The 25,159-nt window shown below is 44.5% G+C and overlaps 6 protein-coding genes across 13 annotated transcripts in view; 1 reads left to right on the forward strand and 5 right to left on the reverse strand.

The window, feature by feature from the left end:
• Positions 1 to 252: 252 nt before the first annotated feature.
• On the reverse strand, positions 253 to 4,061 carry isy1 (ISY1 splicing factor homolog). The gene is made up of 8 exons (XM_017036438.2): positions 3,938 to 4,061; positions 3,382 to 3,404; positions 3,192 to 3,243; positions 1,821 to 1,929; positions 1,513 to 1,625; positions 1,219 to 1,441; positions 1,003 to 1,118; positions 253 to 914 (listed from the first exon to the last, which is right to left on the reverse strand). The coding sequence occupies exons 1-8, from the start codon at positions 3,938 to 3,940 to the stop codon at positions 582 to 584; spliced, it is 972 nt and encodes a 323-aa protein (XP_016891927.1). The 5' UTR covers positions 3,941 to 4,061; the 3' UTR covers positions 253 to 581.
• Positions 4,062 to 4,677: 616 nt separating this feature from the next.
• On the reverse strand, positions 4,678 to 8,537 carry cnbpb (CCHC-type zinc finger, nucleic acid binding protein b). Its single transcript, XM_008321244.3, has 6 exons — positions 8,404 to 8,537; positions 8,193 to 8,296; positions 6,965 to 7,119; positions 6,119 to 6,184; positions 5,829 to 6,027; positions 4,678 to 5,523 (listed from the first exon to the last, which is right to left on the reverse strand). The coding sequence occupies exons 3-6, from the start codon at positions 7,068 to 7,070 to the stop codon at positions 5,412 to 5,414; spliced, it is 483 nt and encodes a 160-aa protein (XP_008319466.1). The 5' UTR covers positions 7,071 to 7,119; positions 8,193 to 8,296; positions 8,404 to 8,537; the 3' UTR covers positions 4,678 to 5,411.
• On the forward strand, positions 7,091 to 12,153 carry LOC103386830 (pyruvate dehydrogenase [acetyl-transferring]-phosphatase 1, mitochondrial-like). Its single transcript, XM_008321245.3, has 6 exons — positions 7,091 to 7,173; positions 9,040 to 9,347; positions 9,418 to 9,837; positions 9,921 to 10,021; positions 10,140 to 10,705; positions 10,891 to 12,153. The coding sequence occupies exons 2-6, from the start codon at positions 9,129 to 9,131 to the stop codon at positions 11,163 to 11,165; spliced, it is 1,581 nt and encodes a 526-aa protein (XP_008319467.1). The 5' UTR covers positions 7,091 to 7,173; positions 9,040 to 9,128; the 3' UTR covers positions 11,166 to 12,153.
• Positions 12,011 to 17,425, reverse strand: LOC103386831 (RNA-binding protein 39-like). 4 transcript variants are annotated; one of them, XM_025059929.1, is made up of 16 exons: positions 17,274 to 17,388; positions 16,676 to 16,776; positions 16,200 to 16,263; positions 15,715 to 15,764; positions 15,359 to 15,559; positions 15,128 to 15,181; positions 14,934 to 15,054; positions 14,692 to 14,844; positions 14,470 to 14,607; positions 14,258 to 14,323; positions 13,849 to 14,053; positions 13,669 to 13,755; positions 12,783 to 12,885; positions 12,605 to 12,707; positions 12,459 to 12,537; positions 12,011 to 12,369 (listed from the first exon to the last, which is right to left on the reverse strand). In XM_025059929.1, the coding sequence occupies exons 3-16, from the start codon at positions 16,203 to 16,205 to the stop codon at positions 12,266 to 12,268; spliced, it is 1,470 nt and encodes a 489-aa protein (XP_024915697.1). In that variant the 5' UTR covers positions 16,206 to 16,263; positions 16,676 to 16,776; positions 17,274 to 17,388; the 3' UTR covers positions 12,011 to 12,265. The 4 variants fall into 4 exon arrangements, with proteins under 4 accessions (XP_024915697.1, XP_008319472.1, XP_016892415.1 ...); XM_008321250.3 differs by lacking the exon at positions 16,200 to 16,263 and having other exon boundaries at positions 17,274 to 17,425; XM_017036926.2 differs by having other exon boundaries at positions 15,715 to 16,263.
• A 583-nt stretch (positions 17,426 to 18,008) lies between these two features.
• tsen2 (TSEN2 tRNA splicing endonuclease subunit) lies at positions 18,009 to 23,621 on the reverse strand. Of its 3 annotated transcripts, none has more exons than XM_008321254.3 (13): positions 22,825 to 23,621; positions 22,516 to 22,582; positions 22,388 to 22,427; positions 21,625 to 21,843; positions 21,122 to 21,185; positions 20,957 to 21,019; positions 19,788 to 19,838; positions 19,554 to 19,698; positions 19,428 to 19,464; positions 19,002 to 19,113; positions 18,809 to 18,898; positions 18,641 to 18,717; positions 18,009 to 18,208 (listed from the first exon to the last, which is right to left on the reverse strand). In XM_008321254.3, exons 1-12 carry the CDS (start codon positions 22,993 to 22,995, stop codon positions 18,658 to 18,660), a joined length of 1,119 nt encoding a protein of 372 aa, XP_008319476.1. In that variant the 5' UTR covers positions 22,996 to 23,621; the 3' UTR covers positions 18,009 to 18,208; positions 18,641 to 18,657. The 3 variants fall into 3 exon arrangements, with proteins under 3 accessions (XP_008319476.1, XP_008319474.1, XP_024915698.1); XM_008321252.3 differs by having other exon boundaries at positions 21,122 to 21,257; positions 22,825 to 23,616; XM_025059930.1 differs by lacking the exon at positions 18,009 to 18,208 and having other exon boundaries at positions 18,615 to 18,717; positions 21,122 to 21,257; positions 22,825 to 23,617.
• A 152-nt stretch (positions 23,622 to 23,773) lies between these two features.
• Positions 23,774 to 25,159, reverse strand: part of LOC103386837 (MKRN2 opposite strand protein) — a 3,900-nt gene continuing 2,514 nt past the window's right edge. For 2 of the 3 annotated variants that reach the window (XM_025060129.1, XM_025060128.1), the window contains 3 exons: positions 24,465 to 24,514; positions 24,218 to 24,398; positions 23,774 to 24,069 (listed from right to left, as the gene is read on the reverse strand). In XM_025060129.1, coding sequence (XP_024915897.1) covers positions 23,805 to 24,069; positions 24,218 to 24,398; positions 24,465 to 24,514 — 496 coding nt within the window. In that variant the 3' untranslated portion in view covers positions 23,774 to 23,804. The remainder of the gene's footprint in view (positions 24,070 to 24,217; positions 24,399 to 24,464; positions 24,515 to 25,159) is intronic. The other variant, XM_025060130.1, reaches the window with a different exon arrangement.

Consider the following 25,159-nt stretch of genomic DNA (forward strand, 5'->3'; position numbering starts at 1 on the left):
TTAGTCCCCCGCCCCCCCCCCCCACCTTGATCTACCTACTGGCATTTGAATACAATAACTTAATATGTGATATTATGAATTATTTTTCCAAACCCAAATTTTTCAAAGTTTCAAAAGTTTTTTTTTTTTTTTAAGAAGATCTAGGTCTCTCTAGGTGTAATTGTGGCCACCTTTGCTTATATTTTCCTAGAAAAAAAAAAATCTATTTTCCAAACTCATTAACATTCACTGCCCGACCCGGTTTTTTTTTTCTCTGAGGTAGTTGAGAATGAAGGGTGGGACTCCCATCACAGTGATGCGGGTGGAGAGCATAAACATCAGAGACACAGCAAAAAAAACTCATTATCCAAAACCAGGCCTCTCTCCAAAAGGAAGTGAACCGAGTGCTTGTCCCGAACAAACATTACTATTGCTTTTTTTTTTTTTTCATCCAAGAACCATATGCTATATTCTCATGTCTGATTTGTTCTCCTACTGCCAGAAGGGACTCCATGATTGGCAATAACCCCGACCAATTAGATTGACTGAACTGCAAACTGCAAAAAGAAATGCAATAAACCAATGTAATAACTCTTACCTGTTCACTGATAAAATATGGGGGGGGGAAACCCCAAAAAGATTCTCAAACAAACTTTTCCACCACTCACCATGTGCCTCACACACTCACACTCCAAACTCAACAAGCAGTGAGAGAGAGAGATAGAGTGAGAGCTAGAGATAGAGGGAGAGGAAGGCATTGAAGAAGNNNGAAAGAGAGAGGTTAGAGAGAGGGAGAGAGACAGCTTGGAATGAGTCAGAGTCAGTTCAGATTGTGTGACCAGTCTCACCTCTTTCTGTGAAGGAACAGGAACGTGTGCAATGAAGGAGACTCCGCCTTCTGTCTGAAGCCCTTCTTCTGTGTCTTCATCATTCGTCTGTAAACAAACAAAAAGTGTGTGAAGTGTGTGTGTAACTGCGCAATTGTGTGTGTATAACTGCTTGTGTGTGCGTGTGTGTGTTCACCTCCTCCTGGTGTACAATGTAGATGTTCTCCTCCTCCTCCTCTTGCTGCTGCTCCTCCTGAGGTTTCAGCCCAGACTCCTTCTGTTTCCTCCAACTGATCACAGCCTCCACCACAGCTACAGACATACATCAAACACAAATGTTACATCATATACAGTGAAGAAGGTTCCTGGACCGGAACCACCCGGATGAGGAGGAGAAGGCAAATAACCACACCTTGTTTTTCATACTGCGTTTCCAAAGGAACCAGAACTCCATCGTCTTCGTCTCTGTACCCATAATACTCCGCGTCCACTTCTTTCATCAGCTCTGCTCTGCTTTTCCTGGCGGCTGGGGCAGCCGCCCCTCCTGGCAGGTCCCTGGCTGCTCCAAAATATTTATATCCTCGGTTTCCTGGAACTTCCTTCCCCTCATGGTCCAACATCCTGGGTCCAATACGCTGAATAGATAGATTGTTGAAGTAAGATTTTATTTTCTGGTGACACAGGACTGTGATGAGGTCTGACTTACGTGGTAATCTGGTCCTCCCAGCTCTCTGATCCGATACTCCCAGTGACCTTTCTCTCTGAGGAGTTTATTGATCTCATCGTTCAAATCCCGAATCCTGAACTCACCAAGACCGGCTGAGAGACAAATGGGGGAGACATGGGTGAGTGTTAAGAAGAGACAGAAAGACAGAAAGACAAAACCACAACACAGCCAGAAGGAACAGGTGGGTGACGGACAGGAGACAGAAATGTGCCTCACGTAGCTGTGGGTCAGAGACGGACGAATACAAATACAGGGTTCAATGGCGATAACATGCAAAGTGAACTGACCATTCTGAATCTGAGCCACTTTCTTTGAAATTTCACTGATGATCTGTCGTCTCCATTTCTCTGCTTTCGGAAGTTCACTGCATTCTGACGCCAGGAAAGGTCTTCTCTCCTAAAGAAAGAAGCGACAGAGTTAGAGGTCAGAGATGAAAAATTACAGGTCAGAGATGGAGAGTTACAGGTCAGAGCCAAAGAGTTACAGGTGAGAGACAGAGAATTACAGGTGAGGGACGGAGAGTTACAGGTCAGAGATGGACGGTTAAAGGTCAGAGACAGAGTATTACAGGTCAGAGACGGAGGGTTACGGGTCAGAGACAGATGATTACAGGTCAGAGACAGATGATTACAGGTCAGAGACACATGATTACAGGTCAGAGACAGATGATTACAGGTCAGAGACAGATGATTACAGGTCAGAGACAGATGATTACAGGTCAGAGACAGAGAGATACAGGTCAGAGACGGAGGGTTACAGGTCAGACACAGAATTACAGGTCAGAGATGGAGAATTACAGGTCAGAGACGGAGAGTTACAGGTCGGAGACGGAGGGTTACAGGTCGGTGAAAAGGGATTACAGGTCAGAGACAAAGAGTTACAGGTCAGACACAGAATTACAGGTCAGAGATGGAGGGTTACAGGTAAGACACGGAGAATTATGGGTCAGAGACAGAGAGATACAGGTCAGAGACGGAGGGTTACAGGTCAGAGACGGAGGGTTACGGGTCAGAGACGGAAGGTTATGGGTCAGAGACGGAGGGTTACGGGTCAGAGACGGAGGGGTACGGGTCAGAGACGGAGGGTTACGGGTCAGAGACAGAGAGTTACAGGTCAGAGACAGAATTACAGGTCAGAGACGGAGGGTTACGGGTCAGAGACAGATGATTACAGGTCAGAGACAGTTGATTACAGGTCAGAGACAGAGAGTTACAGGTCCGAGACAGAGAGTTACAGGCCAGAGACAGAGAGTTACAGGTCAGAGACAGAATTACAGGTCAGCGATGGAGGGTTACAGGTCAGACAGAGAATTACAGGTAAGACACGGAGAATTACGGGTCAGAGACAGAGAATTACAGGTCAGAGACGGAGAGTTACGGGTCAGAGACGGAGGGGTACGGGTCAGAGATGGAGAACTGAGACACGGAGAATTATGGGTCAGAGACAGAGGGTTACGGGTCAGAGACGGAGAGTTACAGGTCAGAGACGGAGGGTTACGGGTCAGAGACAGAGGGTTACGGGTCAGAGACGGAGAGTTACAGGTCAGAGACGGAGGGTTACGGGTCAGAGATGGAGAATTACAGGTGAGAGACGGAGAGTTACAGGTCAGAGACAGATGATTACAGGTCAGAGACTGAGAGTTACAGGTAGGGTTTTACCTTGACTTTTCCCTCTTCTAGTTGAGCTTGTCTGAATCGAGCCAAAGCCGTCCTAAAAACAACATTAACGTTAGCTAGTATATATAGTTAAAACTTATTAACCCGTAATAACCCATTAAATAACCCGTTAACCCATCGGGAGTGCCCTTGTGAAAATAAAGGATATATTACGGTGTCGGTGTGAACTTACATGGCCTTTTCTGCGTTTCTTGCCTGAAACAAAGGACAACATTTGCATTAGTAATTATTAAAAACATGTGACTTTGTTTTCTAAAATTTCTGAAACGAACTGAGCAACAAAATACAAGAAGAGCAACAGCTGGTGGTAATCATTTAAAGATGAAATGCTCAAAATGAGCTTAAAAGCTTAGAGTTTAAAAGCAATTAAATAACATAGAAAACAAAGAAAAACGCTCCCAACATTAAGGGACATCATAAAACCAGCGCTTCAATGACATATAAACACCCAGTGGTGTGTGTGATGCTAACAGGCTATACACACGAATACTGTACATATGAACTAGATACCAGAGAAGTTAACACGCTAATAAACCATGTTACTACACTAGCAGTTAAGGTAAAAACGGAGAGATTAATCCATGTGCTAACGCGTTAGCTAACTAAGTTGGTTTAAGAAAGAACAACAGGAAAACTGATCAAAACAACGCGTCGACGCGTAGTTATATTAAAACTGATCAGAACAACGCGTCGACGCGTAGTTATATTAAATTTAGTTAATTTCTCACCATCCCTGCGGTTTTATTTTTTTCTATAAAAAATAAAACAAAAATCAAGCAAACGCGCCGACTACAACAGGAAGCTTCTCGTGTCTTCTTCTATTGCTGCTTCCGGTCTACTGGAAAGCAAATGACTGCTTCCCCGTGCAGGACGAATGCGGTAGTGCACCTCCGGTAAAATATATAATGAACGAATGAATGAAAAAAAATAAGGCTTGTTACCTAATGTGTGTGACATATCTTAGTGGTGGCTTGGTAATTAGGGAAGCGGACTAGAAGGTTTCAGGTTCGAGTCCACCAGCTGCCAAGTTAACACTGAGCATGGCCCTGTTCCCACACACTGCTCCCCCTGCTCACTTTTGTGATGGGTTAAAAGCAAAGGTCGCATTTCGTTGTGTGTGTGCGCAGTGGTGTGCTGTGTCACAATGTCAAGTAGTTCATTTTCCTTTATCCTGCAGGAGGAAAAATTCACACTGTAGTCAATTGACAGCACAGAGATCAAGACGTTTCCTAGTGTTACTACTGTTGCCACCGTATAACTGTTAATAACTGTAAATTGTCCAATTTTTACTGAGTGATGTTCTAGTATTAGTGCATATATAAATATAAGGGAAAAGGCTGTGAAGACCGACTCACTGACTACCAGAAACATTCGTATTTCAAGCGATTCAAATTAGTAATAGGAAATGAAGCAGAGCTGGACATCAACATTCAGACGTTTGGGACCAAATAAGAGCCAAAACCTTAGATTTGATTCAAAATAACAATAACTTTATTCGTCATCTGTCACCAGCTGGACTTTTTAAGATGGTTTTTATTCACATACAGTGTCACGGCTTCTGTCGTTAGTGTTGTTTCTAGATGAAATAAAGAGACCAGGCCAGTGTCTCAGCTCCTCCTCCTCCTCCAGGACCTTTTATTATCAGGTTAAACGTACAGTTGACAGTCTACGTGATTTATTGTACAAAAATAACTTTTGGATTTTTTTTTTTGTGTGAAAACATTTGTTACTCAAACTGAAACTTAAATGTTTTTTTGTTAAAAAGCCTTTAATCCCATTCATTACTGTTAGTTTTGTATGTGTCAGGTGGTGCTCCCCTGTGGTCTGCAAAATAAATTACACTGCTGCTGTTCTGATTGGCTTGTTTGTTCTGACGTGATTGGCTGTTTGCATCCAATCCAGACCAAGATGGATGAAGTTAAGAACATAATAAAGTTAATGCTGGAAGGTAAATCTTCCGTTTATTTTTTCCATTAATGAAGACCCTCCCACTAAGGACAGAGGGGAGGGGCCAAACTTTTCCTGCCACTCCCTGAACGTTTGCAGATGATGACTAAACACACAGATTCTCTTTATTCTTGTAAAGTCGCAGATATCTGCCCTGCCCCCTGCCCCATCTTCCTCCAATTGCCTGCTGTAAAAGGTGACCAAGAGGCTGCTGGACCAACCACAGGAGGAAAGGGATCAGAGGGGGCGTGGCAGCTAGGTGCTGGCTTCAATCGTACACTCCTTGGCCAGGTGACCCGACTTCCCACAGTTGTAGCAGTTTAACGTCTTGCTGCACTGCACCGCAACATGGCCGATCTCCCTGCACCTGCGGGAGAGACGAGTTAGCGGTAGTACGAATGGCCTCCAATGGTCTACCGAATAACAACTGAAATAACATTTTATAACATTTTTACATTAGAGATTACATACAAATAACATTTTTACATTAGAGATTACATAAGAATCAGACAAAAAAAAAAAGATTCATACAATTCTTCGAATAAACACCACTAACCTTTCACTCTCTTCACTGACCTTTAGCTGGTGGACAGTGGCCAGTTAGCCATTCTCTAATGTTGAATTTACTTATAGCATTAGCTGTTAGCATTCCTTTTTTTTTGTTCAGCTCACCTGTAGCACTTGACCTTCTCACAGCATTTCTGGATGTGACCAAAGCCACCACAGGTGTAGCACTTTTGCTCGTGGGCGTGGTTACAGTCACGTGCCATGTGACCGGCCTGTCCACAGTTGTAGCACACATGGTCGCGCTCCTTCTTTGGCTCCTGACAGTCTCTGGAGATGTGACCTCCTTTGCCACAGTTGTAACAGGCTGTAGGACAGGGGCAGTTTAGAGGTGGGCTCTTGCCAGCAAGTGTGTGTACGGTGTGTGCACGTGCGTGTGTGTGTGTGTGTGTTCTCACCGTCCTCTGTCTTCGCACAGTCTCTGGCCAGGTGTCCATTTACTCCACAACGAAAACAGATGAGATCTGACCACAAACAGGGATTAGAATTTAAAAAAAAAAAAAAAAGACTGAACAGATTCAGACTGATCTGGATCTGAACTTTGTTATCAAGTGCCATCAGTGGTCAAAGAAAAAGTCCTATTCTTAACACGATTCTAAAAAGTCTAAGTTTCTATGATTTAGGACCCAGGTCTGAGTCCCAGTCCCAAAAGTTTCAGTCCTGGAAAACCCGGTTTGGGAGTCCAAGAAAAAAAAAAAGTGTAGTCACATGACCAGTCCCATTCTACAACTGCTAAAACTGTCAAACCACTAAACTCTACTACTAGTGAAGTCTAATACTACATTACAGCAGAACACGTTATATTCTTTAATATGTAATATCTTCTGTAATAAGATAAGACTTATTCATCCCACACTTGTTTCAGCAGCACCATAGACATGTAGTAGTAAGTAAAATTAAAGTAACAGCAGGGTAGACATAGTATTTACAAGGTGATACCAACATTTACTCATCTCTACTCAGACGCAGTACTACTGCTGAAACTAGTCTTGTAAGACGTACTTCCTATTTATAACATTTGTTCTTTTTTTCCCCACATACTAAGTAATTTTTTGAACGTTCTGCTAGTGGTCCTTATATTTTACGTATCTATATTTAAATTTCATTAAATAATGAACAATTTCATTATTTCTACTACTGGTAGCTAATACTGCCATTTCTTCTTGTTACTGTACATAAAAGTACTCATGATCAGGACTGGAACTGTCATATTTAGGAGTGTGTGTGTGTGCGTGTGTTGTCACCTTTGCCTCTGCCACGGCCTTTGCCCCGTCCCCGGCCAGCAGCGTGCGGACAATCCTTCTGCCAGTGGCCACTGCGGCCGCAGCCGAAACACTCGTTACTACTCATCACTACCACAACAACAACAGGGTGTAACCAGAGGCAGGGGGGTTCCTCGCTGCACAGAGAAAACACACATGGACACTGGTGTTAGCATGACATAGCCATGGAAGTAAATGCAATACTGAGAACGTTCGGTAAGAGGCAAAGTAGACGAGCAGTTGAGGGTTGAAGACTGATAATTAACCTCACATGTTGGATTGGTCACTTGGCCTATAGCTGTTATCCACGTGTCCACAACGTGGGTCGCATTTAGTCAAAGTTACACCATAGCAGTTTTATGTTGTTCACTTACTTCATCTGTGACACCACATAACCAGCAGGGGGGCGACATTCATTATGTGAGAGAAAGTCCGCATTTTTTTTAAACACGTCAAAGAACAACAGTGTTTTTAGAGGCTCACCAAGGAACCATAACCTGAACCGAAAATTTGCTTAAGTTCTAATACACTGTCTTACGTATTCACTGGGACTGAACCTCGGAGACTCACTGTGTTTCCCCAGGTGGCACACACGGGAGTCAACCGTGGCCATGTGTGTCCACATTAGACTATATAATATCGCTGTAAAATGTTAATTTCTTCACATTTACATAAATTACTCTGAAACGGTCCAATAAAAAGAAGAAACAACGGTCAAAACGATTACTTCAGGTTATTAGGTTTATTTAAGATAGATTTAACCGGTTTTTTTTACGACTTTGTCTCATGACAACTGCAGACTGTAGCCCAGAGAATTGAGTTAATCGACCACTTTAATCGATAACGGGGCCCGCTCTGTGGACTCATAACTGTACTAATCTGGACCTTTCAGTGTTTCCCAGGAGTTCTCACGTCGTCACACCGAGTACAGGGCTGCATAAGCGGGCAGCGGACAGAATTGTGTCCCACAGGCCCAGCTACGGACAGAGGCCGCGCTGACTGCCATGCTGCCACAGCTAATAATGCTAACTGCTAACAGTCGAGCAGCTGCTCCACAGCGAAGTCAAAAAAAACACTGCGCAGCTCCATCCGCCTCCACGAACCTCTAGTAGTGGATCAAGAGGCTCAGCGGGTCGGACACAGCGACGTTGCTGTGACAAAAAGGAGATTTTTCGTTAAAGTGTTGTAGCGAAAGAGGCATAGCGCTTACCTGGAGCTGAGTTTGTTTTCTGACCAGGTCCGTGAACGCAACACACGCACACTCACACGTGAGGAGTTCAGGGTCACGTGACAGAGAGCGAATTTCCAAATATCCTGTTATAAATACAAATTACTAACGAAGATTGATGTAATTTAAGATATCTCGTGACAAAGATTATACGCTAACATATTACTTTACTACGAACTTAGTGATTTCTTACTCTTTTTTTGTAAGTATGCTTATCCGAAAGGCCGCGGAGGCGCACCAATCCCTTCCAGTTGAACAGGTTTTAATATTTTACGCGTTATGAGGGAGGAGTAAGTGAACGCATCATCCACACGTCACTCAACAGAGGGGTGGGTTCTAGACGGGGAACGAAGGAAGGGGCAGAGAGAGACAGGGAGGGAGACAGAGACAGAGAGAGAGAGAGAGAGAGAAGAAGAAGGGGGTGGGGTCGCACGCACAGCATTATCTTTGTTTTACAAACACGTCCGCAGGAAAAATAATTATTTAAACACTTCCCATTCATTCGTTTGATTGTACACGTACAACAGGTTTTTATTGAAAATGGCGATTTAATGTGTCAACCATTCCATGTCAATCATCACCATCCAGACAGCAATAAACAAAGGCTGGTCTTTTATATCTGGAAGTTTGGAAAATAAGTTATTGAGTCGCGTGAGATAGTTCTGGGTGGGGCTTCGGGTTTATACTTCACTGATTGGGTCAAAGCTCAAAGACACAAACCAGGAAACACCTGGTCGTCTGTACCTGAGATTCTAGTCTGCACCTGAGTTACCTGTGAATATTCCGTCCATGCTTGATGTTCTGGACCTCATCTCCGCATCTGTACCAGGTCTTCTCATCTCAGTGTCTGGTATTAGAACCTGCTGACGACAGCCCAGGGAGGCAGAGACAGGACGAGGACAAGAGACCGGGTGGCTCATGGCCATGGTTGGCAGCTGTCATACTTCTTCGAGAGGTGGCGCTCTGCTTAGACTCTTGGTGGGACAATCAAAAAGTGGACGTCCCAGGTTTCAGCAGAGCCCAACGCACTCCTCCCGTTCCCCTCAGCCGCCCACACTTGGTTATCCAACAGGCAGTGGAAACAGAAAAAATCTGGCAGGGCAGATCAGTTTGGCTCAGATTAACCAGGTCCTGAAGGTGAGTGACATCACGTGACATGTCAATCATCCACTCTTAAAACATGTCTGATCCATTTGTTTGCTTCTAGGCCAATGAATACTTCCACACTTTCCCCAGAGGCCCCGCCTCCCATGGGGTTCTGGGATTCCATAGCAATATGTTGCCATCCAACTACCCAGGCGAGGACCGTCGCAGCAGCGCTACCTGCCTGCCAGGTGGCGCCGTGCTGCTGGGGGTTTTTGATGGCCATGGGGGGGCAGCATGCGTAAACACTGTTAGCCAAAGACTTTTCTATTACATCACTGTTGCAACGTTACCGCCAAAGACCCTGGGGGAAATGGAGCGAGCCTTGGAGGAAGAACGAGCCGTACCACCCCTGCTGGAGTGGCACAAACACCCGCAGGACCGTGGTTATCTGGATGGGGGGGCCACGTCATTCCACAGCCTTCGTAACTACTGGCAGGAGAGGTTGGCTGAAGATCTGGAAGTGGACCTGGCCCATGATTCGGTAAGAAGTTGTCTTAACATATTTAAATTGAATCCGGTCTTTAGATCAGTCATATTGACTGATCTTGCTCTGGTTGGCTACAGAACGAGGACAGCATTTCATCTGCGATGGTAAACGCTTTCCGCCGCCTGGACTACGATCTGTCTGTTGAGGCACAGGTCCATTTGTCCACATCATGGCCCAGGTGGGTACAAAACACGAGTTCCACAGCACGTTAGCAGTCAGTCTTCTTGTTGTTGTTGTTGTTCCCTGCAGGTTTACAGATCTGTGTACTATTCCGACTCCTCCCACTCTGTCCACAGATGGGCATCTCTCCATGCAGAGGTTTTATCTCCACCCTCCCCTCTGCAGGTGGCGCTGTCTGGATGTACTGCGTGTATTGCCCACATCTCTAATGGCGTCCTACATGTAGTAAACCTGGGTGACAGCCGTGCAGTCCTGGGTGTACAAGGGGCCGACAGGCGCTGGTCAGTGGCCAGCCTTTCCAATGACCACAACGCACAGAACCCAGAGGAGTTGCAAAGAATTCTGGGACAACACCCAGCATCAGAAAAGATGACAGTGGTCCGCCACGAGCGGCTGTTGGGTTTGCTGCTGCCGTTTAGAGCGTTTGGCAATATTCGCTTCAAGTGGAGCAAAGAGATGTTGAGTCAAGTCCACGAGATGCGACCAGATGTGCTGTCTGCAGTCAGCGAGAAGATCCGGACCCCACCAGATTACCTCAGTCCACCTTATCTGAGTGCCGAGCCAGAGGTCACCAAACACCGCATCACCCCTGCTGATAAGTTTCTGATCCTGGCCACTGATGGTCTCTGGGAATTGATGCACAGACAGACTGCAGTCCAGCTGGTAGGACAACTGCTGACAGGTCAGAGTTCACAGATTGTGAATCAAAAATAATCTTGTGATTAGAGATCAAATATGTGACACATGCAGGAGTCAAGTACCTGAACCTGGTTCTACATCAACTGACCACCTTTGGACCAAACTGTCCAAGTACCTGAACCTGGTTCTACAACAACTGACCACCTTTGGACCAAACTGTCTCCACAGGTCTCCTGCAGCAGAGACCTATAAGCCCCAGTGCAGGCATGACACTGAGCAGCTTGCAGCGCCTCCTTCAGGAGAGGAGGGGACGTGTGATGTCTGTGCTGGAGGATCAGAACGCTGCCACTCACCTACTCCGCCATGCACTGGGGGATGATGGGTATGGAGGTGTGGATCCAAACCGTTTAGGAAAGCTGCTCAGTCTACCTGCAGATTCGGCCCGAAGGTACCGCGATGACATCACCATCACTGTGGTACTGCTGAATGAACCTGACCTGTGATCACGAGTTCACCTTACCTCATCTGTGTTTTATTGTTGATTTAAATACAATCTCCGAGGTTTCAACAGTTCCACCAGAGTGATGGCTCGTTAGTACTTAGACGTTAGACTAATAATAACATGCAGCCGTTTGTCTATCTCTGATGGTGCGTTTGTGGCCAAAGTATTCGAGTACATTTTCAGAGAGGCTGCAGGTGTGTACCTCGACACAGGAAACACAATGGTGCTGCAGAGTACTGATGAGGTCATGGACAGAACAATTGAAACTGTGTGAAGCTGGGAAGTGGTGGCTCGGTGGTTAAGGAAGTCGACAAGGTTTCAGGTTCAAATCCACAGAGCATGGCAAAACCCTACACACCCCCTGCTCACTTTGGTGACGGGTTCACATTTCGTTGTCACAATAACAAAGTGTCTAATCATTATCAGCAATCCCGAGAACCGTGGGGGGCAAAACAGAAGTGTGAATTAGAAGTGGAACACCGCCCTCCTGTGGATGTATTACTTTACAACCAACAAACCAGGATACGTTGGCAGTGACATGTCACCGTTTAATCTAGTTAATGTCGTTTAAAACTTTTTAGGTTACGTCTAGATTTAGATTAAACCACACGTCCAACTCACGAATTCCTGTGTCCAGTTATGCGTTTTCTGTAAACTACGGGATATAAACCCGGTTCAGACTGGTTTCCGCAGCTCACATTTATCTTTCCAAACAAGCAAGGACTCACTCTCATCTGTTGATGTTTATAAAATGTTACCACACTCAAGGGTCCTACTTGTTTGAAATGGTTTAACTCAAAGCTAATCAAATCAGTTTTTATTGAATTAATTAACCCTACAATGATCTCAAAATAAAATTTATTCAAGGTTTTTTTTTTTTTACAAAAAACAACTTATTTGCATTAGAAAGACTTAAATATCAGCTTGATCAGCCCACCTCCCCTCAGCTCATGGAGTTCAATCATTGGTCGCCTCAACAGGGAGGAGCAGAAAAAAAAAAAACTTTACAAGAACAAAAAATGTCTGCAACAGGAAACTTAAGAAGAGAAGGGTGATCTCTATTGTCCAGTGTCCAATGGAAGGCAGGAAGGTGGTGGTGGTTCACCGACGAGGGGGCGGGGCAAGCAGTTGAGTGGCAGTAACCGACTCTGGGAAAAGGTTGTGGTAGGTTGGCAGAGGAACGAATGCTGCTGTGATCATTTTCCCTAAAAACCACAGGTTACACTCTCATAAGAAATGCTCTTTCAGTAGCCAAAAGCAAACACCGCCGGTCTCAGCTGACAAGAAATCTTACCCGCAAAGTAACGTCCGTGGAGGGTGTTGACGGCAGCCATGGCGACAGGGATGGAAGGACACTTAACATAGACGTTTCCCTGATAAGACACAGAGGTTAGAGGGGTTGGACAAGTACGGTCACAATCACACAGGTGTCAAGAGTACCTCGGAGTTCTTGTCCACGTAGATGTGGACGACTCCTCCATGTTTGTTGCACTCCTCGATGACATCATGTTGAATGTCCACTTCCCAACCGGGGGGGAGGTCACTGAGAGAGATGGGTGAGGAAGGGTTAGAGAGACAAGACCAGAGCTTCGGTGGAGGTGCGGACAGACAGCTGTACCTGTTGGGGCTGAACATGTTGCTCAGTTGAAAACAGTGAGTCGCCAGTGGCTGAGATGGAAGGTTCATGGCTGTGTTCATGTTCAGAGCTGGATTCATGGCAGCTGTAACACACGCACCCAAACACACACAGTATGAATATCAGTGTCTCGTCACAGATATTCATATTTACATTAAAGTCAGAGAATGTGTCCGAAATCACTCACTCATTCCCTACTCCTTAATTCCCTATATAGGGAATTACATATAGAGCACTATGTAGTGGACTCATCGGTTAAGTTAAAAACGATTATGAACACTACTATAGGGAGGTAATTGTCTTTACTGTCACACAATTGAAAACTGAAGGAAAGGAAAGTGAACTCATTGTCATGTGACACACATCGCTGCACACAACCAAATGTGACCTCTGCATTTAACCCATCACCAAAGTGAACAGTGGGCAGCTTTGAGCGCCCGGGAAGCAGTGGATTCAAACATGAAACCTTCTGGACCCAAGTCTGCTTCCTTAACCACTAAGCCACCACTGCCCCACGGTGCGTCTCTCTTGACTGCAATGCATGATGGGATATATTGCTTGGGTAGGGATCATTGGATGAATTGTGGGATAAATATGAATGCAACTTCTGCTCACTAAACTTGCATGTAAAGCACTACACAGAATTGTGCACAACGCAGGGCGGGGTTTTGGACACAGCCACAGCGTCAAAGTCCGACGTCACATGGACTGACATCACTACCTGTGTGACGCTGTGGCAGTGTTTGCGCTGTTGTCTGTCATCAGCCCATTCTGTCATTGCCGTTCATTCTTTGTTGTCTGTTCTCAGCCTGTCTATTGACTTTGTCTGTTGTCAGCCTGTCAGTTTTTGTTTTTTTTTTGTAAGTACCTGACACTGCAGCCATTGCTCCTATAGCGATAGCTCCGCTCATCTGCAGAGCCTGTTGAGCAGCAGGAGGAATCTGAAGACCTGTACCTGAAGAGATGGACAGACAATGGTAAGTTAGGGTGGCATTACCAGTGAGGGACAGAGAGGGTGTGGTTCACAGTTGGGGGGGGGCTCTCTCACCCTCAGCGAGGCGGGCCATCAGCTGCAGTCTCCCTGTGGTTCCCAGGTCGATGCCGGTGCGTTCCAGCTCATCGTTGTCAAGGAAAGACGAAGCAGAAGAAGCGTCGGTTCGCTCTGTAACATGACCCACCTTCATTGGTCGACCCGCCAGCTCGAAACCATTCAACTGCTCCAGAGCTTTTTTGGCGCACTCTGCATCTGCAAACTGAGGCAGATCCAAGCTGAAAGAGGTGTGGATCTAAACATCTACACAGTGTTCACAGAGTGGCACTGACACTGGTGTCGATTTGTCCAAGCACTTGGTTAACGTATTTTTTTTGTTTTTCCTTTTGTCTGTCTAATAGACAACATCTGTATCACAGTTACTGTACGTACACCTTTAAAAATCTAGAGTGAATAAACAACTGACTGTGATGAACCCGTAGCCTTTAGATCGTCCGGTCTCACTGTCCATCATCAGCTGGATGCTTTCAATCTGAAACACACACACACGTCAAACTGTTACCCATCTGTGTCTGTGCGTGTGTGTGTCTGTGTGATCAAACTGTTACCCATCTGTGGTTGTCTGTGTGAGATAGAGAGGAAGAAAGAGAGAAAGTGTATGTTTTTGACAACACTGACCCGTCCAAATGGTTCAAAGATCCCCCTCAACATCTCCTCTGTGATGTTGAAGTGCAGTGAGCCCACATACAACCTCATTGGACCCGTCAACCCCCTCTGCAGGTTGTTAGCTGCAGCTGCAGCCCTGTTTTTTTCAGCCTGGAAACACGAAGACCCAATCTCAGCAACAACAGACCGAAGACTGTTCTGTGTGTATGTGTGTGTGTGTGTGCGCATGCGTACCTGGGAGGCCTGAACAATGATAGGAACTCCCAGCAGCCTTTGCCCTGTCAGTCCAATGGCCAGAGGAACAGATGTGGCCTCAACAAACTCAATGTAAGCAATGCCCTTCGACCTACGAGAGTTCCTGTCAGAGATCATTCTGACATCCCGCACCTGTACACGAACAGTCAGCAGTTAGCATATCTATATCTATCTATCTATCTATCTATCTATCTTAGTCCTGTCAAGTGTCAGTCACGTACCTTGCCGACAGCAGAGAAGAAGTCTTCCAGGTCTCGGGGTCGTATCCTGGCAGCCAGCTGCATACAGAAGACTGTGCGAGCGTCTCGCTCTTCTGGAGTCAGGTTATCTGCAGGCTGCAGTCTGAATGACAATATTCCATCTTCATTATTATATAATCATCAAGACATTAGGTTCAGTCTCTTCTTTGACTCACCTGACTGGACTCTTCTCCTTTCTGATTGGACTTTTACTCCTGGACCTGCGACGACTGCAGAAAGAGCAGCGATAGACTAATGTCAATAATCAGAACCAGAAAACGCTGCAGTGCCAATCGTGATCACATGACAGCAGTGACGACCTTTGTCACACAAATGCGAAAGCACACTATTAATGAGTACAGAAGTAATTCAACAGAAGGTAGCAGAGTTACGGTTGTTAAACTGACTGCTTGTGCTGGTCTCTGTAGCGCCCTCCTCTCTCACGACTGTGACTGCGGCGGCGTTCTCGGCTGCGACTCCTCCTTCTATCACGGCTGCGACTCCGGCTCTTTCTCTTGTCACGGCTGCGTTTGCGCTCTCTGCTGCGGCTACGTTTGCGCTCTCGGCTACGGCTCTTCTTCCTGTCTCGACTCCTGCTGCGCTTCTTTCTGTCAGACACACAGCAGCCAATCACAGCCTATTACAAACACCGCGTAGTTCAGAACTAATTCACATAAACAACAGATGTCATGACAACAATGTTTCATCTACACAGATGAGAACGTAGTGTTTACGACACAAAACAGCCATAGACAGACGTCACCTCTTGAAATGATCCTCTGCCATGTTGGGACTTGGGCTCTTGTCGTCGTCCTGTCGGAGTCGACAGAGAACAGCATGAGGACGAAGATGCAACATGTCAGGGGTGGGAGGAGGGGGAGGCAGAAAAAGAGAGTACAAACATTTTTATGAATTACACTTAAAATAACTTCTGTGAGGGACTTGGATCAAGAGGTCAGTCTGAGTCAGTAGGTCTCAAGGTCACTGTGTCTGTGTGGGTGAGAGAGTGAGGTCAGAAGTCAGTCCCAGGCTGTAAAGGGGACCAGGGACGTGTGTCTTATTGTCTCTTGTTGAACTGTGTCTGCTTCCCGGCTCATGCTAAGCTAATGGCTAACTCTCCAGTGTGAAGGTTTTCTTGCCCATGATCCTCCTGTGATGACTCAAAAAGGGGATTGTGGGGGCCACAGTCATGTTACCATGGGAAAACCACAGTACAGCAATGCATGATGGGGGCTTTTTTTTTACTACCTTCATGTTTGTGACAGATCACACTGGATTCAGGGGAGTAGAGGTGAGAAATCGTTAGGCAAGTCTACAAAGAGAGATAGATGTGCATTTATTCATGACAGTCTTTGGCGGGACGCCATTAACATCAACATTATCAAAACCATCATCAGCTGGACTCTGCTGCTCACAAATAAACCTCTCACACACTGCCGTTTTAATCCAGTAAAAACCTGCTTAAGGGTTATTTTAGACTTTTAGGCGTTCAGTGTTTTTAAACAGAGAACTCTAGATACAAGTCAATTCACAACAACTAGCTTCGTGTAATAGTCAGTTACATGGGTTGCTGTTATTTCAACACACAGTAAAGGATTTTCTTCTAGAAGACTCATGACAGTGATTTTGTTTTTTTGTTTTTTATCATGACTGTCAGAAACATCCACAGTGAGGGGAGCAGCAGAGTCTTGAGTTCCAAACACCAACTACAAGGAGCAGCTCACCTTCCTGTACGGAGCCTCCAACATCGCTTCAATGTCCAAGTCGTCTGTCATCTTTGGATATCTGGTGCTGCGTCCGCCGCAGGTGCTCTGCAGAAGACTTCCTGCACACATCACCAAAACAACCTCGACTCAGACTCCACGAAGATTAGCATACATCTTTGTGTTTCAGACTTTTGCACAGACTACATAATATGACACAAAACGTCAATGTTGTTAGTACTTAAAAGCAACAACTTTAAAGAAACAAAACACGTTTTTCGAGTTCTACTCCGTTGTTGTAACTGCAAATATCTGTCTGTCTAAGGGACATCACGAACATTTCGCTTCTAAACAGCTGCACCGGTTTTCTGGTGTAAATGAAGCTTGGTCGTTAGCATTGTATCCACTCACAGCAATGTCCTCGCCCTAAAACTTAAAATTAATTAATTAATAATTACTTTCAATTAAGAAAAGGAAGGAGAACCGCCCACAGTGACCGCCGTGAGTTAGCCATGAAGCATCAGTCAAGTACCGAGGGCCTTCATAGCTAACTGCTAATAGAGCTGAAGGGTGTCGCGGGGAAAGCGACTATGACGGCAGCTCTGTTTCAAGCTTTTACCTTCAGAATTCCTGGCACTAAAACAATGACGCACTGAGTCAGCACCAGTCCCGGTTAAAGCTCTTTTTAATATTGTTGACCGCACGTCGTCTCACAGCAGTAATAATGGCGCACACCGGAAGTTAACTTGTTCTCTGTCTTTAAGGGGGCGGTTCGGTACTGCCCCCAGTGGTTGAATGGCTTACGACATACTTGAAATCTATTCATATATATTTTTTAGAAATTTATTGAGAGCATGACGTATACGGTATAGAAATAAAAAACAAACAATAAACAAATAGGCAACACTAAGGGTTACTATAAAGAGAACACAAATAAAAGAAAATTATGCAAAACATATATATAACAGAAAAAATATATGTAAATCAGAGGAAATTTGGAGCAAATATTTAACTTTTAAAATGTTTTATTGGAACAGGTGAATACTGTTTTCAAGTACAGTTCAATTTCCTTTCAAAAAATACAGAAAGAGGGTCTATTTTTTATCAGCTCACATTTATGAATATAAAATTTGCCTAAGATTATAATGGTTAGAGAGAAGAAAAAAAAAACATTGTCCAGTTCTCTCTCATAATTAGTCCAAACATAGGGTAAAGGCCTCATAAACATTGACCAAAACAAAATGACAGATGCCTGTCATTGTTTTCGAGAGTGTTTCACAAATGAATAGATTTCTCTGCAAACAGGTGCACAGAAATCCATTCACGTTAGTCCGTAATAGAGCTGTAATCTCTCAGTCGATTAGCCGATATATTTTGGTTCGACTTAAATTCTGATTAGCAAATCATGCTAACTTACCTCCCGATGGAATTAACATCGGGAGGAATAAACTGAAGACAAAACAAATCACACAGGAAGAAACATCGCTGCATGTTTCTATTTGTTCAGAGTAGACCTACATTATATACTTTAGTTCATTTTTGTTAAAAATTTGTCTAAATAACCTTTTCATTTTCATGTACATTTATTGATAGTATTATTTTTGGATTTGTTTTTTTTTTAGTTTATTTTTAGCCTAATGCGCAACTACTTATTTTTCAGTTACACATTTTATTTCGTTTCTGCCCTCGTTGTGATCTAGTTTGTTTGATCAATTGTTTTGTTTTTTTTAAAGTGGACTTCCATTTTGTGTTTAAGAGTAAAAATTAATAATGTAAGTTAATACAGTGGAACCCCTAGTTAGAGCCGTTCCACAGCAGCACTCGTATGTCGAGTCAGGCAAAGAATCACATCATTGTTATATGAAGTTGATTGGCTGCACTGATCTACATCCGTGGAGCTCAGAGTGAAGGATCACAGAGATTGATCAGAGTTGCTGTCAATCACAGAAACAACAACCCCTCATGTTACAAAATGTCAATACTTTATTTTCAACAATAGATATTCAGATGTCATCCTGCTCTGCCCGCTCTCTGGAGGAAATCCATCTGCTGACAATCACTTCCTGTTTTGAGAAACAAACAAAAAAAATTCAATACCTAATAACATCACTTCCTGTGGGTACGAGCACATCCCATGTGTACGTTAGTCTGTACCTGAACCTTCAGCCTGCTCAGACATTGTGGTGACTCCAGTTCAGCATCTGATAGGTTGGCTGGAAAGACAACGTAACAAAACAACAGCTCCTAAAAACACAAACACACACACACACAAAGATACAAGTCTTTGTATCAAGTGTCCAATCCAATTCAGAGCAGGATTGTGTGACGAGGGCCGATCATCTGTTACCTTAGAGACATTGGTAGTGATTCTGTTTAGAGCCGCAAGAGAACGCCACGTGAAGGGACGTGTCCCTGTTCCCTTGTACTCACTGTTCACAGGCTGCACCACCACAGAGTAACTGCAGGGAAAGGTGGGGGAAAAAAAAAAAGAATTGGTTGGACGGGTGTCAGAGTGTGTGTGGTCTCTTCCAGTGGTTTCACCCAACAACAATAGTGAAGAAACAAGCCAATAGAAACCCCCCACTTTTTAATGCTCGGCCAATAGAAAATTAGAACTCTTCCCCCAGGTTATGAGCTCTTAGGATGTTGAGAGATTGGGACATCAGCAACAGCGGCAAGAGTCTGTCCCAACCCCTGTGACTGGGCGCTACACATTGGCGTGCAGTACACAGGTTAGTTAAAAGGGGTTGCGACGTGTCTGTGTGTGTCTTACCTGGCATGGTAGAATGGTGGACCTTTTCTGTACAGCACTGCAAACACAAGTCATAATAATTCAGAAGACATCCAAGTATGTGTGTGTGTGTGTATGTGTTTATGTGTGTTTTCATGCGTGACATACTAAAATCAACGCCATACTTGGCCCCGCCTCCTCCTTTAGGGACCCACCCCTTGCAGCGAAAGTAATGGTAAGCCGCGTACGAACAGACAAAGTCAGGTCGCTGGGCTCGAAATGTTTTCCACAGCTGGAGGATCGAGAGTGGCTCCTGATCAATCACAAGCACAGCAGAGTGCTGACATCATTCAACAAAGTCACACTGAGAAGTGAAGACAGACACAAGGGACAGACGGGTACCTGGTTCAGACAGACAGACAGGCAGCCCAGCCCATAGACCAGGAAGAAGGCCTGAAAAGGAGAAGAGACGAAAGCTGAGACAACAGGTGACCTCTGATATCATCAAGGCTTGTTTAATCAATGTTAAAGGGACAGTTGAGCCTTTACAAAGTGCTGATTTGTTTTCCCACCTGCCATGTTTGAAGGATCTGAATCTCACCCTAAGACACCTCTGTGTATACTAATGCATTCATTGCTTCATTTTAAAATGACAGTAGTGACACCAACTGACCACACCAGGCAACAGTGGCTCAGCAGATCCCGTATACCTAAGCTTAAAAAAAAAAAAAAAAAAAAAATCACAATTTTTTGACCCACGGCACCAGTCCATGGGTCAATTGGTACCGGGCCGCACAGAAAGAATACAAAACCTACATTATTTATGTTTTATTTATTATCTAATTTTGGATGATGTTTTACTGGATTCTCTCCGCCGCATCTGTCCATGACTCACACTTAATACATGCCTCCATCGTATTTCTTACCTACATCCGCTACCTTCTTAAAGGTCTGCTCCAGTCAGGAACACATGCTACATTACCGCTATATTAAAACCCCAAACTAGCAAAACGAACAATAAAAACAAACGTCTTTGGAACGTTTCTTTGCGCAGGGTAAAAGAGCCTACTGTATGTCTTCAAAGAAAAAGAAAGCTGCATTTAACAGACAATCGCACCAAGCCCACACTGCATAATATGTGGTGCACGGCTCTCTAATGAGGCCTTTAAAACCACTTGGAGACTAAAGCTTCTGCATTAAAAGATAAGCGTGTTGTTAAGACACTGGTAATTTCATACGCGGTGGCATAACGACTATTATTGTATTTAGGAAATACCAGTTTTTATAACGGCCTATCATTGTATTTAGTTGTATTTATTCACCACACCTTAAAGGCCGGTCCGTGAAAAACATTTTCAAGACATTTAACCGGTCTGTGGCACAAAAAAGGTTGGGGGATCACTGAGCTGAAGTACCAACCAGACTTTTTACAGTCATGGTGCAGTTGGAGCAGACTTTTACAGACACGGTGCACGGTGGACCAGAATGGTACAGACAACACTATCTCCTCTAAGCACTTTTGAAACTGTCCCAAGCGGCAGGATCCAGTCGAGACACACAGATCGTTTTACCTCCTCCAGACTGAGCTGCAGATACTCTGTCACTGGGACTGGAATCCGCCTCAGCTCCCTGACCTGCACACGCACACAGAGAGACAACAATGTAACTGAGTCTGGATCAGATGTTAACAGCACTGGACCAGAACTCTGCAGTGTTCAGGCTGCAACAAGACTCACCTCCTCTTCAAAGACCACTAGGACAAAACCAGCACCAGAAACCACATGCTCTGAATCAGGATCACTATTGGCAGTGCGAGACACACGGTCATGGTCAAGTTCAGGGTCCAAGTCTCTATCCAGGTGTGAGCTTTGACTGGGGTTCAGAAGAAGATGTAAAATAGCCAACAGTTTTAGACCAACAACCCGTGAGGGGCTTCAAAAGGAATATGGCATGCTGGACATAAATGTACCACTGCTGTAATGCTTGAATGATAACAAGCCTCCAGTCACTAGGTGGCAGCAACTCATACAGTGGTTTGTACAGATAAAAATATACCTTATCAGGTTCTCAATAGTATTTCAATTCACGGGAATGTGGGTCAGGGGGAGGGACGTGAAAACATTTCTGTCCCCAAGGGGGGATTTGGGGGGGGGGTATGGGCATGACAGAAAATAATAGAGAACCACTGTGTAATAGTTAAATGTAAAAAGCAAATGGAGGTTTTTCATAAACCCTCTACCTGCAGCTTCTCTTGGCCTTTGGATTGACCTCTGACCTTGGCCTCTTGGTGAAGGGGCCGACTCCACCCTCTACTACTGGACACTCACCATCCACCTCCTTCTTCACATCCTCAATCTGCACAGGCCGAGACAGGTTGGTCATCATTTGACTGATGGCCTCATTGTCCCACCCCTGCGCAGACAGAAATGCTCGCGCCCATTGAAGCAACTCCCGGTAACTGGAGATAAACAGGTAAGTGATGTCATTCTAACAGGTTTCTTATCTTCAGACAAGCAGGTGTAGTTGTACGCTGACATGTTTCCACAGTGAACTCCTGTCTTCTTTAGAAGTGATGTCACTTTCTGATGTCACATCAGCCATTTTTGTCTTCCCAGCCTTCAGTATCCAGCATTGCTGTTTCCGATTGTCTGTGGGCATTAGTTTGGCTCTGACCCCATCTGTGATGAAAGTTCTGCCTTATTTAGATGTAACAGCTTTGGAATTCAGAATTCTCCTCTTCTGCCTTTTCTTATTGCCCTGTGTTTCCTTACAGATGTTTGTTTTCCATAATCCTATTATTCTTTCGTCATAAAAACATCTGAACGAAAGAGGTCACTCAGTGACACTGCCATGGGAGATCGGTGCTCACCATGGAAACATGACGGAGTCTAGGAATTACATTATCTGGATCAAGACAATATTGATCCACAGCAAGGAAATCCTGCCATTATTATGGATCCACAAATTGATGTGATCAAAGAACAGGATGCGATGTCACAGACCTGGACGATGAGATCACAGGGAAAAGCAAACCTTCATGATCTGAAACAGAAACAGTTGACATCAGCCGACCGCCCAGCGGGACCAGACCTTTGTTGTTTGGGTGTTGTGAGTGTAGGTGTAAACTCACACTCCCATTGGTCAGAGATGCTGTGGTCTGGTCTGGCTTTGGACAGGATGCCTTTCCCAAAATATCCCTGAAGAAGGATGAAACCTTGGGTGATGTGGATGGTAGATTTGGTTTATAAAAACCTAGAGTAATTTTAGGATTATGTCTGGATTTCTTTTAGGCTGATGTCAATTAGCTCAGACCTGGTAAAATCCAGTGCTATCCTCTGTAAATTAGATTACATTACATTATCTAAGATCAAGTTAGCTGTTAGTTAGATATTACTGCATTTGGATTTACTGAGACGTCTGCAATCGTTCAGACTCGGACCTGAGAGTAGATCTTCTGGATGTCTTCGGGCCGACAGACCAACACATGTTGGTTGATGAGCTCTGCCCGCAGCTGCGCTCTCTTCCGGGAGCTGTGGCTCACCGGCAGCGAAGCCTCAAAATCCTCCTGCACTCGATTCCTTCGCCTCGGTGCTCGAAATTCCGCCTGCATTTCTGGATTAATCCTGGACCAGGACCATAACTCCCTTAAGAAAGCTACACCTTTATTCACTTAGTTTTTTTGGTTTTTTTTACAAAGTCACGCGTAGTCCTGTTTTAGTCAAACACGGACATATTTTGCTGTCGAACGCCGCGGTGTCACAGAATAAATGCCCGTGTGAAACTGTGATTTACGCCTAATTCAACTGGAAAAGAAATACATCAATAAATGTTGAACAAATATTTTCAAACGGAACAACAGAACAATAACCCCATCCAAACGACAATAGATCTATTTAAACTCTGGAACACATTTCAATAATTTATAGTACTTTAATAAGCTGTAGCTCTTTTTTTTCGAGATTCGAGTGCATATGAAATATCCATCTAATTGAACAGAAAAATTGAAAACTATATTAAGTTGTGTTTTTTTTTTTTTTGCAGAGGCTCTGCAATGTATATGTGGATACACACACGTATTAGTGATGTTACACATATATGTTTTAGGATTAATATCGGCCGACTGATATTATTGGCCCAATTTTAGCATAATTATTTAATATCTGTACGAATCGTTATTGGTTTTTCCTCCGATAATAAAAACCAGATAACGCAATGCCTTGGTTTCATCAAATGACGTATACCCAAAAAACAGTAAATAGTAAATAAATAATACCAGGCTTATACTGTATCAGTTCATTGATAATGGAATTAGAAGTTAAGTGTTTTGATATAATTTTGGTTGATATTGGACAACCCTAATATGTATATATATATATATATATAAAGCAACAATGTTACAGACATTAGTCCCATTAATCCCTAGATAGGACTAATGTCTGTAACTTTGTTGGTTATTTCCTCTGAACTGTCCTCCTGTCCTTCCTCATGTCTGTCCACCACATAATACTGCTCTTTCTGGACTTGCTGGTAGAGCGTAGTGAACTTGGAGACCCTCCTCATCCTGGGGAGGATGAAGTTGTAGGTGAAGGTGTCTTTACTCAGAGAGCTGTGCCCCTCTGCTGACAGGACAGTGTTGACGAAGTTCAGACAGAAACTGAAGCAGTTATGGTCGTCCTCATGGAAACTGGATGAAGAGACAAATATTGGATCAGAGGCCAGTTAGTGGACCAATACCGATGACACCTGCAGTACTGTATGTCTGAGTTGACTTTCACCACCTGACAATGTTCTCGGTGGATGTGTGTGTGTCTGGGCCTGTACTGTGACTGTACCTGTGCCATACAGGGTCCCACATGGGTCCATCCGAGAACCTGTCCAGGTAGTTGTCCCACTGGTCCAACAGGTGGAACATGTCAGGACGAACCAGAGGAATACTGACACTGTGCTCCCACCCGCTCTGGTCTTTGTGAACCCCAGTCTGTGTGTAGTTGTACACAACACCTGTACAAACACCTATTAGAGTCAAACCCAGGCTCTGCACATATCATTTACCTAGAACTCCAGAACTTTTAACCCTACCTTTAGTGTTGGAGATGCCAGTGTGAAGGTCTGATGTTCCAGTGAAGTCCCTGAGAACCAAACATCAGACTGTTTAAACTTGCGTACAGGTGATGACGTCAGCTGACTGTTGCAGTGCTCTGGTTTAGACCGATGCTCTGTTAGATCAGCCGTAGAGCACTGTGGTTGTCTCTATAGGTTAACGGTGTTCCTTTTTTCAGTAACAGGCAATTAACTAATTACTTTATCTATCGTTATAATGCCGTTACTGCACGTTACTGAGGCTACTTATTGAAGCTGTCATCCGACTTGGACTCACAGACACGGGAGCTGCAAACGTGTGTTTATTCATTTATACACACAAACTTTCAGAGATTGCGAGTCTGGAGTCAAAGGGGAAGACGACGTTTTCAAAGTGGAAATACAAGCACTACCTCGTTGAGGTAAAAGGTAAAAATGTACATGTTCCGTGGACATTATGTCCCAGAGCAAGTTTGTCCACGTCTGGTGTAAGCAACTGTCTGTGTTGTCCCTCTAATGACCTCTTCTATCACAGATCACTCCTGACACTTTTCTCCAGCTGTTCCATCCTGCCTGTACTCTATTCGTCACCTCTCTTCCACAGTCTCCTCTGCTCTGAACAGTTGATCCTAAGTACCTAAACTCCTGCACCTTCACCACCTCTGCTCCTTGTAGCCTCACTATTTCACTGTTCT

Source organism: Cynoglossus semilaevis, chromosome 11 (genome assembly GCF_000523025.1).
Source record: "Cynoglossus semilaevis isolate Cse_v1.0 chromosome 11, Cse_v1.0, whole genome shotgun sequence".
NCBI classification, from domain to species: Eukaryota; Metazoa; Chordata; class Actinopteri; order Pleuronectiformes; family Cynoglossidae; genus Cynoglossus; species Cynoglossus semilaevis.